At 35.2% G+C, this 14,339-nt stretch overlaps 1 protein-coding gene across 3 annotated transcripts in view; it reads left to right on the top strand.

Moving 5' to 3' along the window:
- The window catches only part of HACE1 (HECT domain and ankyrin repeat containing E3 ubiquitin protein ligase 1), a 104,939-nt gene that overhangs the window by 43,143 nt on the left and 47,457 nt on the right, over positions 1-14,339 (top strand). For all 3 annotated transcript variants that reach the window (XM_068984870.1, XM_068984871.1, XM_068984872.1), the window contains 3 exons: positions 465-566; positions 1,209-1,315; positions 10,125-10,275. In XM_068984870.1, coding sequence (XP_068840971.1) covers positions 465-566; positions 1,209-1,315; positions 10,125-10,275 — 360 coding nt within the window. The remainder of the gene's footprint in view (positions 1-464; positions 567-1,208; positions 1,316-10,124; positions 10,276-14,339) is intronic.

Consider the following 14,339-nt stretch of genomic DNA (forward strand, 5'->3'; position numbering starts at 1 on the left):
AGATTGGGCACAGAAGCTCTGTGCCCCTTCCTACATGCTTTGCCCTATGCATCTCTTCTATTTGCCTGTTCCTGAGTTGTAGCATTTATAGTAAACATGTAAGTAAAGTGTTTCCCTGAGTTCTATGAACAATTCTAGCAAATTATTAAACCCGAGGAGTAGGTCTTAGAGGACCTTGCTTATAGTTAGTCAAAAGAATGGCTGGTGTGGACTTGTGATTGGCTTTTGAATTGGGAGCACTCTTGCAGGACTGACTCCCTACTGTGTAGTATGCCCTAACTCCAGGCAGTTAGCATCATAATTGAATTAAACGGTGGGACACCCAGTCAGTGTCCACAGAGAACTGGACAGTTGCTTGATGTGGAAGACTCACATATTTGGTACCAAACTTATATGTAGAAGAGACTAGTTTTCCTTTAGGAATTTTGTTTTTAAACCTAGATAATCTTAAATCTTGTTTTTAGGGTGGATATGGAGAGACCTGTGAAGTATTAATTCAGTATCATCCTAGGCTTTTCCAGACAATTATTCAGATGACACAGAATGAAGATCTCCGAGAAAACATGGTAATACAATTGTGCTAATAGTGTGTAAATGAACAAGCTTTGTTCATATGTGGTGTATATGGCATTTTACAAATGTGTTTAGTAATTTTATTATGTAAATATTTAAATAATTTGAATTGGCTTATCTGCTTATAGGGTGAGTATGAATTGCATAATAATTAATAAACTTTGTGCTAATATTTGGCCCTGTGAGTCTTCTGTCCTCTGCACCTTTGATCTCTTCTTAAGATAATTAGAATATTTCCCATTGGTAGAGGAAAAGAACCTAAGAAGGAATATCATGTTATGATTAGTAATCACTAGTTTACTGAGCTCTGTATTTGTAATACTCTACTCTTTGAATAATTATAAAGTTTAAGTTTTTTTTTACAATTTAGAAGTTTTGCATTAATTTCCATAAAAAAACTTGGTGACTTCTGTTCTATCTGTTTATACTTTTTCACTGGGTGAGTTTGAACAAAGATTTTATGTCATCTTATCTCTGTATAAGCTTTTGATTTTATGCAAGGGCAGATATTTGTAAAGGACTTGATTCAGCTAATTGAGCTTTGGGATAACTTACCAAGCTAATAAGTACATCATTTCTTGACAAAGTTTATTGGATTATTATGTAATTATATTTTTTATCTGTAAAAAATTTAGTTACGGCAAGTTCTGGAGCATTTGTCTCAGCAAAGTGAAAGCCAGTATTTAAAGATTCTAACAAGCCTTGCTGAAGTTGCCACAACAAATGGTCATAAATTGCTTAGGTAAGTGTTTAAAAATACACACAAATCAGTAGGCAGCAATATCTGTCAACTTTGTCTCTTTTTAGGCTTTTCTGGGAATAGTTTATTTTGTTGATGCCTTTTGTCAGTGTTAAGATGTTCTAAAAATTTGCTGAGTTATCATTGTTTGTTTTGTTTCAAAGGACTAGGGCAATTAACTGAGGAGACTTTAATATGTCTAAAGAGACTAAAATAGAGACTGACTTAAGTGGATTTGGGGTTATGTGTCTAGAATTTTATAAATGATTGCTTAGACTAGTCCTATATGTAAAGTGTTCATAAAAAAGTGTCAAGAATGTAGTTTAGGAAGCTTTAATTTACAAAACTGAGTATAGGCTACTATTCAACCCGGCAGTGTTCTTTATGAAAAATCAACTTTATAAAGAATCAACCCTCATGATTCTTTATAAAGTTTTCTCCCTGAACTGTGCCCCTCAGTTCAGTTCTTTGTTCTTTCCAATTCTGTGGTTTTAGTGGCTCATAACTAAGTCCATGAAGTTAATGCCTTTTTAATATTTTCGTGCACCTCCACTTATTTGTATATGGTTAGCCACCCCAGTTAGGACTAAACAGCCATTTAAAAATAGTTAATGTGTTATTTCTTAGCTTACAGATTTGGCCCACTTCTAGTTTGGATACTTTCTTCCTTTGTAGCTTTCTTTTTACTTCAACTTTTAATACAATGATAGTCTTAGAATAGATCATGATCTTCTCTGACCTCTGTGTGCAACTGGGTTTTGTTCCTCGCAGCTTGATGCTGCTTCTGTAAATCAGCTACATTGTCAAATCCATTATGTCAGCCCTTTATTCCTGTCTTCCTTCCTACTTTTCATATACTTCAGACCAGAATCATACTCGGGACTATTTGCTTAAAACGTTCCTTACATTCATGGTCCGAGATTGCTATCTTGGATTTATTTATTATCTGTTAAGTCTTTCTTAAACAGTCTTACTCGATATACCATTTGCTAATTTTTCTATTATTCTCTTTTACCTTTGATACTACTTTAGATACTGTCTTTAAGAGTCATAGAATTCTAGCTTAACGTAATGTTCTCCTTTTATTAGTCATTTCTGTTAATCCATTTATATGATGAGGCCCTTCTAAGACATGCTGAGTATAAGTGTGGCCTCTGGAGTTAGCTGGACTCAGGTTTAAATTCAGACATCACCATTAACTGTGTGTCTCCAGCAGGTAACTTTATGGAGTTTCTCTTCACCGTCCACCCATCTGGCCAGTACATATTTTTGAGTGCCTGCTATCCACTAAGCCATCTGCTACAAAATGATGATTCATTTCAGTTCAGTCACTCAGTCGTGTCTGACTCTTCACAACCCCATGAACCACAGCATGCCAGGCCTCCCTGTCCATCACCAACTCCTGGAGTCCACCCAAACCCATGTCCTTTGAGTTGGTGATGCCATCCAACCATCTTCTCCTCTGTCATCCCCTTCACTTGCCTCCAGTCTTTCCCAGCATCAGGGTCTTTTCCAATGAGTCAGTTCTTTGCATCAGGTGGCCAAAGTATTGGAGTTTCAGCTTCAACATCAGTCCTTCCAATGAACACCCAGGACTGATCTCCCTTAGGATAGACTGGTTGGATCTCCTTGCAGTCCAAGGGATTCTCAAGAGTCTTCTCCAATATCACAGTTCAAAAGCATCAATTCTTTGGCACTCACCTTTCTTTATAGTCCAACTCTCACATCCATATAAAACCACTGGAAAAACCACCCCAACGGACCTTTATTGGCAAAGTAATGTCTCTGCTTTTGAATATGCTATCTAGGTTGGTCATAACTTTCCTTCCAAGGAATAAGCGTCTTTTAATTTCATGGCTGCAGTCACCATCTGCAGTGATTTTGGAGCCCAGAAAAATAAAGTCAGCCATTGTTTCCCCATGAAGTGATGGGACCAGATGCCATGATCTTCGTTTTCTGAATGTTGAGCTTTAAGCCAACTTTTTCACTCTCCTCTTTCACTTTCATCAAGAAGCTCTTTAATTCTTCTTCACTTTCTGCCATAAGGGTGGTGTCATCTGCATATCTGAGGTTATTGATATTTCTCCTGGCAGTCTTGATTCCAGCCTGTGCTTCTTCCAGCCCAGCGTTTCTCATGATTAACACAGACAAAATCTCATCCTGTGTTTAATTTATATTCTAGTCAACGTTTAATTTCCTTGTTGAAAAATGATAGTAAATATCTTAATGAATTGTTGTGAGAATGAAATGTTAAGATGTTGTAAGCATACTGCCAAGCATCGTGTCTGGCACATAGTAGCGATGATGATGGTGATAATGATAGTTCTTTTTTAAATTCCTCATAATATCTTTATCCTGTTTTCCTACATTAGAAAACTTATTTGTTTTTTCTGCTTAAATATTTGCCCTATTTTCCACTCTTCCTAGTAATCAGAAGCTTTTGTATTTTTATGTTTCTCTGTTTTTGTTTTATGTTCACCTTTAATACATATCTAAGAAGCTTCTAATAAGCTATGGAATATTCAAATACATTATTTCCTTTAAACCTCACAGTAGCTTTGTGATGTAGGTATTATTTCCATTTTATATATAAGAAAATTGAAGTTCATTGATTTGCTAACTAGAAGAACCAGGACTTATATCCTTACTAATTAATGTAGAGCAGATCCTGGGCTGCAATTTAGCTCTTAAAAATGACAGGGTTATTAGTGGAACAGGGGAAACAGGGTAAGAAAAAGGGTTCCATGGCCAGAACAAGTTCTAAAACTGCTTTGCTAAACTGTACCGCCTCACCACTTACAAAGATACGTTTCAGGTATCTTATGGAATCCGTTATTTTGGCCAGTTTGGTCTGTAAACATTTCTGTTAGAATTGATAGTGAGTGTTAGAATTTGTTGTATTGGTGCTGTCTTGGCAAAACTAGTCCTCTTGTGTTTTCTCCTTTACTTTGACATACTACCACTTTTCACAACATTTTAGAAACCAAGTGTATGAATTTTTATGTCTGACACCAAGCAATTCTTTGGTAGGACACTTAGGACACCAGCTGGTATCCTGCAGTTTAACTCAATTCTAACACTGTCTACCTGGAGAAAGCATCAGATCCCATAGGTTAAGGACTCAGTCCTAGGAGACTGCCCCCCACCTCAGAATCAGTTGCAAGTAGTAGATCCCCAGACTACCCACAACTTTTGTTACCTGACTACACACATCAGAGGTTTTCATGATCACCTGCCGTTTGGATTTCTAGAACAGCTCACAGAATTCAGGGAAACACTTTTTTTTTTTTTTTTTTACTAGTTCCCTTGTGGCTCAGCTGATAAAGAATCCGCCTGTGATGCGGGAGACCTGGGTTGGGAAGATCCCCTGGAGAAGGGAATGGCTTCCTACTCCAGTATTCTGGCCTGGAGAATTCCATGTACAGTCCATGGGGTTGCAAAGAGTTGGACATGGCTGAGCAACTTTCACTTTTTCATTTTATTAAAGGATGCTGTGACCATCTCCAGGGGATCTTCCCAACCCAGAGATCAAATCCATGTCTCCTGAGTTGGCAGGCAGGTTCTTTATCACCAGTGCCACCTGGCAAGCCTATAATAAAGGACACAGATGAACAACTAGATGAATAGATACATAGAATGAAGTCTGAAAGGGTCCAGAGTGCAGGAGTTGCCATAGAGTTGGGGTGTTTCACCCTTATATTATGTGTATGTGTGTGCACGCTTGGAAGCTTGCTGAACCCTCAATATTTTTGTTTTTTATATGGAAGTTTCATCACATAGATGTGTTAATCATTAATTCCATTTGCAGCCCCTACCCTCCTCTGGAGAATGGAGATTGAAGCTGAAAATTCCAAGCTTCTAATCATTACTTGGTCTTTCTAGTGACCAGCCCCCATCCAAAAACCCAGTAATAGTTGCCTAATTACAACAAAAGATACTGGTTTCACCCAAGAAGTTCCATGGGATTTAGGAACCCTGTTTCAGGAACTGGGGTCAAAGACCCAATGTGAGAATGAAAGATGCTCCTAATGTACTTATCAGTTTGGAAATTGTAAGGGTTTTAGGAGCTTCATACCAGGAAAGTTGGGAGAGGGGCAGAAGACAATACTTATTTTTTCTACTATCTCACAGCTACCAGGTTAGTTTCTTAAGAAGACCTCAAATACAGATCATCCCTCTCTGCCAGTTTAGTTTAATGGTACTTTTTGCAGATTGTCTTTATTTTGTTCATTTATTTGTGAATCATTTTATGTTTCTTAACTCACAAGGTGATATAATTTTGGCCATTTAAAATGAAATTTTAATTAAAATAATTCAAATATGTATTATTAATTAGCAACGATTGAGATGTTCTTTAGCATACTTTGGGAAAAATGGATAGCCTTCTGTCTAACTGATATTAGAAATATTTGTTAAAGATAAATATTTAATGAGGGCCCTTTTGCACAAAGTGTTGTATTTCACTAAATAAGTGAGTTATCTTCGTTCCTATATATTTATGATCGAAGGCGAAGATGGTTATCAGTGTGCTATCTTTGTAAAAGAGAAATGTAAAAGAGAAATCACAGCTATTTGCTAAATAAGACATTGACTGAAATTATACTCGTATATTAACCAAAAGTAAGTAAGTTGACAGGGCTTTGAATTAGGAAGTTTACAATATAAAAGTTAATTTAACTTTCTAAAAAGTCAAATATTAAAAAGTTAAATTAACTTTTAAACTCTTATATTGAGACCTGGTGGCTTGTGAAGAAATCATTTTATGATGAGCTGGAGCAGTTTGTGATGAAGTTTGGATTCTTTGATCTTTCTGTATAATATGAAAGATATTTCACAGGTTGGAAGGTGAAAAATAATATTGTTTAGATCAGTGACTTAACTTGGAAGAAGTTTAAACTGGGTAAAGTAATATTCATATAGTCTAACAATCTTAGATTATTTCTTGTTGTTGTTGTTGTTCAGTCGCTAAGTCATGTCCGACTCTTTGTGACCCCATGAATTACAGCATGCCAGGCTTCCTCGTCCTTCGCTATCTCCCCTAGTTTGCTCAAACTCATGTCCATTGAATCAGTGATGCCATCCGAACATCTCATCCTCTGTCACCTATTTCTCTTGCCCTTACTCTTCCCAGCAAGTCTTTTCCAAGCAAGGTCTTTTCCAGTAAGTCAACTCTTCCCATCACGTGGCCACAGTATTGGAGATTCAGCTTCAGAACCAGTCCTTCCAGTGAATATTCATGCTTTATTTCCTTTAGGATTGACTGGTTGAATCTCCTTGCTTTCCAAGGGACTTCCAAAGAGTCTTCTTCAGCACCACTGTTCGAAAGCATCAATTCTTTGGTGCCCAGCCTTCTTTATGGTCCAACTCTCACATCTGTGCATTACTTATGGAAAAACCATAGCTTTGACTATATGGACCTTTGTTGGCAAAGTGATATCTCTGCCTTTTAATACACTGTCTAGGTTTGTCATAGTTATTCTTCCAAGTAGCAAGCGTCTTTTAATTTTGTGGCTGCAGTCACCATCTGCATTGATTTTGGAGCCCAAGAGAATGAAATCTGACAGTTTCCACATTTTCCCCGTCTATTTGCCATGAAGTGATAGGACCAGATGCCATAATCTTCATTTTTTGAATATTGAGTTTTAAGCTAGCTTTTTCATTCTTCTCTTTCACCTTCATCAAGAGGCTCTTTAGTTCCTCTTCACTTTCTGCCATTAAAGTGGTATCATCTGCATATTTGAGGTTGTTGATATTTCTCCCAGCAATCTTGATTCCAACTTGTGATTCATCCAGCCTGACATTTTGCATGATGTACTGTGCATGTAAGTTAAATGTACAGCCTTGATGTACTCCTTTCCCAATTTAGAACCAGTCTGTTGTTCCATATCCAGTTTTAACAGTTCCTTCTTGTCCTTCATACAGATTTCTCAGGAAGCAGGTAATATGATTTCGTATTCCCATCTCATTAAGAATATTCCTTAGTTTACTGTGATCCACACAGTCAAAGGCTTTAGCATAGTCAGTGAAGCAGAAGTAGAAGTAGTTTTTTTTGGAATTCCCTTGCATTTTCTATGATCTGGTGGATGTTGGCAATTTGATCTCTGGTTCCTCTGCCTTTTTTAAATCCAGCTTGTACATCTGGAAATGCTTGGCTCACATACTGCTGAAGCCCAGCTTGAAGGATTTTGAGCATTACCTTCCTAACATGTGAAATGAGTGGAATTGTATGGTAATTTGAACATTCTTTGGCGTTGCCTTTCTTTGGGATTGAAATAAAACTGACCTTTTCCAGTCCTGTGGCTACTACTGAGTTTTACTCCAAGGCCAAACTTGCCTGTTATTCTAGGTATCTCTTAACTTCCTTCCTACTTTTGCTTTCCAGTTTCCTATGATGCGAAGGACATCTTTTTTGGGGGTGTTGGTTCTAGAAAATTGTAGGTCTTCATAGAATATTTCAGCTTCATCTTCTTTAGCTTCTTTGTCAGTGGTTGGGGCATAGACTTGGGTTACTGTGTGGTTGAATGATTTGCCTTGGAAATGAACCGAGATCATTCTGTCATTTTTGAGAGTGCAACCAAGTACTGCATTTCAGACTCTCTTGTTGACTATGAGGGCTACTCCATTTTTTATAAGGGATTCTTGCTCACAGTAGTAGATACAATGGTTATTTGAATTAAATTTGCCCATTCTCATCCATTTTAGTTCACTGATTCTTAAGATGTCAGTGTTTGCTCCTCCTATCTCCTGTTTGACCACATCCAATTTACCTTGATTCATGGACCTAACGTTCCAGGTTCCTTTGCAGTATTGTTCTTTATGGCATTGGACTTTACTTTCACCACCAGATAGAACCACAGCTGGGCATCATTTCCACTTTAGCTCAGTGTCTTTATTCTTTCTGTAGCTATTTCTCTGCTCTTCCCCAGTAGTATATTGGATACCTACTGACCTGGGGAGTTCATCTTTCAGTGTCACATCTTTTTGCCTTTTCATATTATTCATGGGTTTCTCAAGGCAAGAACACTGAAGTGGTTTGCCATTTTCTTCTCCAGTGGACTACATTTTGTCAGGCCCTAACTAGCAGGGATGTGCCTTTAGCCACTCAGTGTAGCTGAATGGCATGCCCAGGACCCTAGTTGTCCCGCTGCTGGTCCTCATTGAGTGTATAATGACTATTATTAAACTATGTTAATAATTGATGATATTCATACTCCATTAAGAAAATACTTCTTACCGTAAAATTAACTCATGAAGTTCTCTGGATCAGGTACTTAAAGTGAATATTTATATATATGGTAATTTCATTGAGGAAAATTAAATTCAGATCTTTCTCATAGAAAAATTTGAGAGTCATTGGATCTAACGTTGCAATAGCTGCAACACAATAAAAGAAAGAAATATTAGTTTTAACCAAGTTCCTTTTTTCTTTTGTCAGTCTCAAGAGTCTTATGTTGTAGAATTAAAAGCAACTTTGTAAAGGCAAATATGTTAAAATCCATGCAAGTTAAACTAAAGATTCTATGCACATTAGATCCACAGTTACTAAAACAAAAAGTTGTGCTAATGTGTTGTAGCTATCCTAGTCAAATACAGTATGGATGACAATAGCTGTTATATTTTACTAACACTTGTAACTGATAGTTAATTTTTATTTATTATTTTTAATAATTTTTAGAATGAGGAAACAGCATGAATGTTGAAATTAAAATGTCATGAAATTTTGGTTCAGTTGTCATTAGAATAGAGAATAGCCTCTGATTTTTCACTTATCAAATCAGAATACTTAGAATAGGCATTTGCTATTTCTTCATTACTAATCATTATTGTTTTCAGTGTTAGAGGATACCCAAAAATATCATAAAGGAAGATTTTAATGAACTGAGAAAGGTAGGGTAAGCTTTGATGATTAAATTTATACAAAGGCAGTCAAACCATTCTGCCCAAATGTTTATGCAACTCTTTACTCTGCTTTTGTGTACCATTGTAATACAAGATAATTTACATTGAAGGTTTCAAAATAAAACCACCCCCTGAACAACAATGACAAATTTTTTTTTTCAAGATCAGTTGTTAGAGTCCATACACTTAGTGGAACTCCTTCATTTTCTCAGTGGAAGAGTAATGATTGATATCCATAATGATGATGAACAATTTCCAGGTACTATGAGATTTTAGAGGGCTTTTTGATTTGTCAAAGAAAAGTTACATATTTAATATGGTTTAGAATTACTTTTATCAGCCTTTTTCATAGTAGGATATATTTCTTTTATGTATAGTCATTAGACAACCCATTATATAGAGAACCACCCTGATACAGATAGTAACTTTAAGATTATTTAATTTGTATATGTTCTGTATGTGAACATTCGGTTTCTATTCTGGGATGGGCTAGGGAAAATGGGGTTATGGATAGAAAAACAAAGTTCAACCTCTACCATTGACTTGTAGGTTGGCCTAATATTATAATCAACATTTCTACTATTGGTTCTCAGTGAAATGTTCTCAAGAGTTGTAAAGAATCAGCTTAATTTATAATTAAGTGGTGATTTTCTTCATATTTTATACTTTGATCACGGGTATATTCTAGTTGCTTAAAAGCTAATAACTCATTCATATGCAATCCAAATAATGTATATTTGCTAACTTTCTGGTAAACAAAACATTCCATCCCATATCATGATAGGAAAGAAATTTTACTCATTAAATTATCAAACAGATGGTAAGCGTAATAAAAATGTTTTAAAATAAGTATTTTTAAGATGAATTTGTTTTATTGCACCTAATCTGTTCATATTTTAATTTTTATTTTCAGCATATCTAGTAATTACGATGCTCAAATGAAGAGCCTTTTAAGGATTGTGAGGATATTTTGTCATGTCTTTCGAATTGGTCCATCCTCTCCCAGTAATGGAATTGATATGGGCTACAATGGGAATAAAACTCCAAGGAGCCAGGTGTTCAAGGTCAGAAAAGTATATGATGTTGTTAGGAAGATAGATGTAAAAGAGATGAATTTGACAAAGCGAACGTTCATTAATCAGAAACCTCTTGAACAGGATGTAACTTTGGTTTATACCTGTGACTGACACTTTTTAAACTAAGACCTTTCTCCTTTCTTCTGTCTAATCAGCAGCAAGTCAGTTGGTGAGCTTTCTATGTTTCTCCTACAAATGAAATTTTAATTCCACTAGTCTTTATTCTAAGAGTAATGATTTTTAATGTTTAAATCTAATTAAATCTACTTAAAAAAAAAACCCGGGAGTTGGTGATGGACGGGGAGGCCTGGAGTGCTGCAATTCATGGGGTCGCAAAAGAGTCAGATATGACTGAGCGACTGAACTGAACTGAACTGAAAAAAATCTGATTATAGGTCTTAAATGTAGCCATCACAATTTTTTAAAAAAATATTTCTTATTCAGAAAGAGAGAAAACATCCAGTTTTTATTTAGGTTTTATTATCTTGTGTGTGTGTGTGTGTTTGTTTTTTAAAGTAAGTTTACTTTAATTTATTGGGTTTACTAGCAATTCCTGGAATAACTTCAAGTTTAGAAACATTGAGATATTTTCTTAATGTATTTTGTATTGCGTCAGGTCTGTCTGTGTCTTTTTCCCCTTCCTTTTTTTCCCTCATTGTGCCATCTCCTGGAAGAAGGAAGTTGTGCATCTTATAATTCAGATTTTAGCTTTTCAGTGTACCACTTTCTTTAATACTGATTAGAAGTGATAATTTCCTGTCTTTGTAAAATTCGAATCTGAATTATTGATCTGTTTTGTTAGTGCTGTTTTAAGTGGGTTTTACTGCTCAGACATTCACATTACAGAAGTTGTTCTTAATGTGTTTCTAAATATGACTCATGCTGTTAGTTACTGAATCTACCCCTGATTGATTTTTCTACTTGTTCTTCTATTCATCTGTAATGATGGGTAAACAATCAAACCAAATATAGATACAGTCACTATAGACAAACTGAGTATAGATTATATTTATTATTGTCTTTGTTTTGTTATGGTTTCAATTTGCCACCTATTGCTAATGATATCAGAAAATAATTATGTGCTAATAAGTAACCTCTTTATAGGCAGTTAGTACTTGATTTAAATGTTATTTTTCTACCCAGCCAGTCAGTACAGATAAAACATAGTAGAAAAAGATACCAGTGTTTATTTTAGCATTTCTCTTATGGAATCCAGACTCTTTGTTTTTATTGTTATATATCAATGAAGTATATAGTGTATTAATTTGGTGCAAAAGTAATTGTGGTTTTAAATGGTTGTACTTTGCCATATGGTACTGGAATAGTTCTTAAATAAATATGGTTATGTTATAGATGATTTTAATGCACATTTCTCACTTTATTTTTTTTTGCTAATGACATAGGTTGCTGTTTATATTTATTTTAGACTATAGAAATTATGTTAAACAAAAAATAAAATTCAAGCAATTTAAAAAATTTGAGTTCAAAATGGGTTGCAAAGCAGCAGAGACAACTTGTAACATCAACCATACATTTAGCCCAGGAACTGCTAATGAATGTACAGTGCAGCGGTGGTTCAAGAAGTTTTGCAAAGGAGATGAGAGCCTTGAAGATGAGGAATGTAGTGATTGGTCATCAGAAGTTGACAATGACCAATTGAGAGCAGTCATCAAAGCTGATCCACTTAAAACTACACAAAAAATTGCCAAAGGACTCAATGTCAGCCATTCTGTAGTCATTCAGCATTTGAAGCAAATTGTAAAGAGCTCAATAAGTGGGTGCCTTATGAGCTGACCAAAAATCAAAAAAATCGTCGTTTTGAAGTGTTGTCTTCTCTTATTCGATGCAATAGCAATGAACCATTTCTTGATCTAATCGTGACATGTGATGAAAAATGGATTTTATATGACAACTGACGATGATCAGTTCAGTGGTTGGACTGAGAAGAAGCTCCAAGGCACTTCCTGAAGAGAAATTTGCACCAAAAATAAGTCATGGTCACTGTTTGGTAGTCTGCTGCTGGTCTGATCCACTACAACTTTATGAATACTGGTGAAACCATTACCTCCGAGAAGTATGCTCAGCAAATCGATGAGATCCACCAAAAGCTGCAATCCCTGCAACTGGTATTGGTCAATAGAATGGTACCAGTTCTTCTCCATGACAGTGCCCGACCACATGTTGCACAGCCAACACTTCAAAAGTTGAACAAATTGGGCTATGAAGTTTTACCTCATCTGCCGTGTTCACCTGACCTCTCACCAGCTGACTGCCACTTGAAGCATCTCAACAATTTTTGTAGGGAAAACACTTCCAAAACCAGCTGGAGACAGAAAATACTTTTCAAGAGTTAATCTAAACCTGAAGCATGTGTTTTTACACTACAGGAGTAAAAAAACTTATTTCTCATTGGCAAAAATGTGTTGATTGTAGTGGTTCCTATTTTGATTAATAGAGATGTGTTTGAACCTAGTTATAATGATTTAAAATTCATGGTCCAAAATCACAATTACATTTTCATCAACCTAATATAAAGTTCTTTACTTATGTTTTATTTCATTTGTTAGTGTCTTTATTTCTCCTGTTGAGGAATTTTTTTTTCTGTGTCATTGACAGTTGCTTTTGTTTCTGACCACTTACTTTCTCTTAAATTTTGACCTTTCTCTTTGGTAAAACATTTTTTTTACAAAACTCAATCAGTTTTTTTTTTTAAACATTAGCAAGTGTTGCTCTTAAGGAATTAATTTCTTTCTATCTAATTTTATCAATTAATTGTGTGGACTTTTTAGAGGATGGCAAAATGATCTGCCCTCCCACTTACAAGGATAAAAAATAGAAACTACATTGTGATCCATGTATTTAATGTCTTCTGTTCGTTGTGGGATGATTGAAGTTATAAAAATCTGAACCATCTGCTGAGTTGCTACAATTTAAGATTGGAAATACCATTTTAATTTTTACCACATTTTGTCTAAGGTAGCAGTTGCTCCATACTTTCTGTTTCATTAACTAGGTACTCTAACATGTCACTTTATTGCTGGGATTAGCTAATGGGTTTTCCATTAAGAATGAGTGGGTTTATAGGCCATGTGTTTTTAGTAGGTGAAATTGTTTAACATCCTGTTACTAGTTTTCTGATTTATCTTAGAAGTACTTTAAGTTAATCTTAACACTTAGCCATTCTTTCAGTGTTAAGAGATTTTTATCTAGAGCCTTGCAAACTTTGAAACATCTGAAGGAGAAGGTAGTTCTGGTTATTGAAGCAGGGTGAGCATGAGGAAGACAGTCTAGGCTTCTTGAATCCTGATACATTCTTTTTTTGTGAGTAGTAAACTGTGACTATTAATGGCTTCATAGATTTATAATTGGAGAAATTTGGAAGCTGAGAAAGATTGAGAAACTTTTAAGATCTTATCTTTTGGATTATGGCATTTGACATTAGGAGGTGAGAATAGACTAATCAACAGAATTTCAAAATACTGTTGATGAATTTAAGTTAATAAAGCTTCCCTATCAAATTTGTATCTAATTTGGCACATGGATAGTGAAGTTTTTTTAATTGTCCAACAAGTTTGGGATTTTTATGTTACAGCTTTGACTTGTTAATTTGAAATGTTTTGAAAATCACGTATGATTGTCAAATCATTGATGTTATAGGTAGAATATAGTTCTGTGGTGAAAATCAACTCAAGAAATGAAGTATTATTTCCATAGTGCCAAGAAGCCTAATATTTTCCATAGCCATTGACTCATTTTTCTATAACATTTGATATGTATGGTTTTATGTATCTAGTGTTTTATCAGTATTATTTATAAATAGATGTGGTTTGCAATTATTTATTTTTAATTTTTAAAATTTATTTTAATCTTTTTTGTCTGTGACTGCTACTCCAGTTAGAAATTGAAGTTATTTTCACAGCATTCTTTTTGTTATTGAGGAATGAATCTTCTGAACAAGTCTTCAAAGGGACAACTCCCTAGGTAAAAATGCTTTTTAAGGTTGAGATTTCTTTTTAGTGCACATATGAATGAGGAAATATACAGTGAGAAAA

This window comes from Capricornis sumatraensis, chromosome 13 (genome assembly GCF_032405125.1).
Source record: "Capricornis sumatraensis isolate serow.1 chromosome 13, serow.2, whole genome shotgun sequence".
NCBI lineage: Eukaryota > Metazoa > Chordata > Mammalia > Artiodactyla > Bovidae > Capricornis > Capricornis sumatraensis.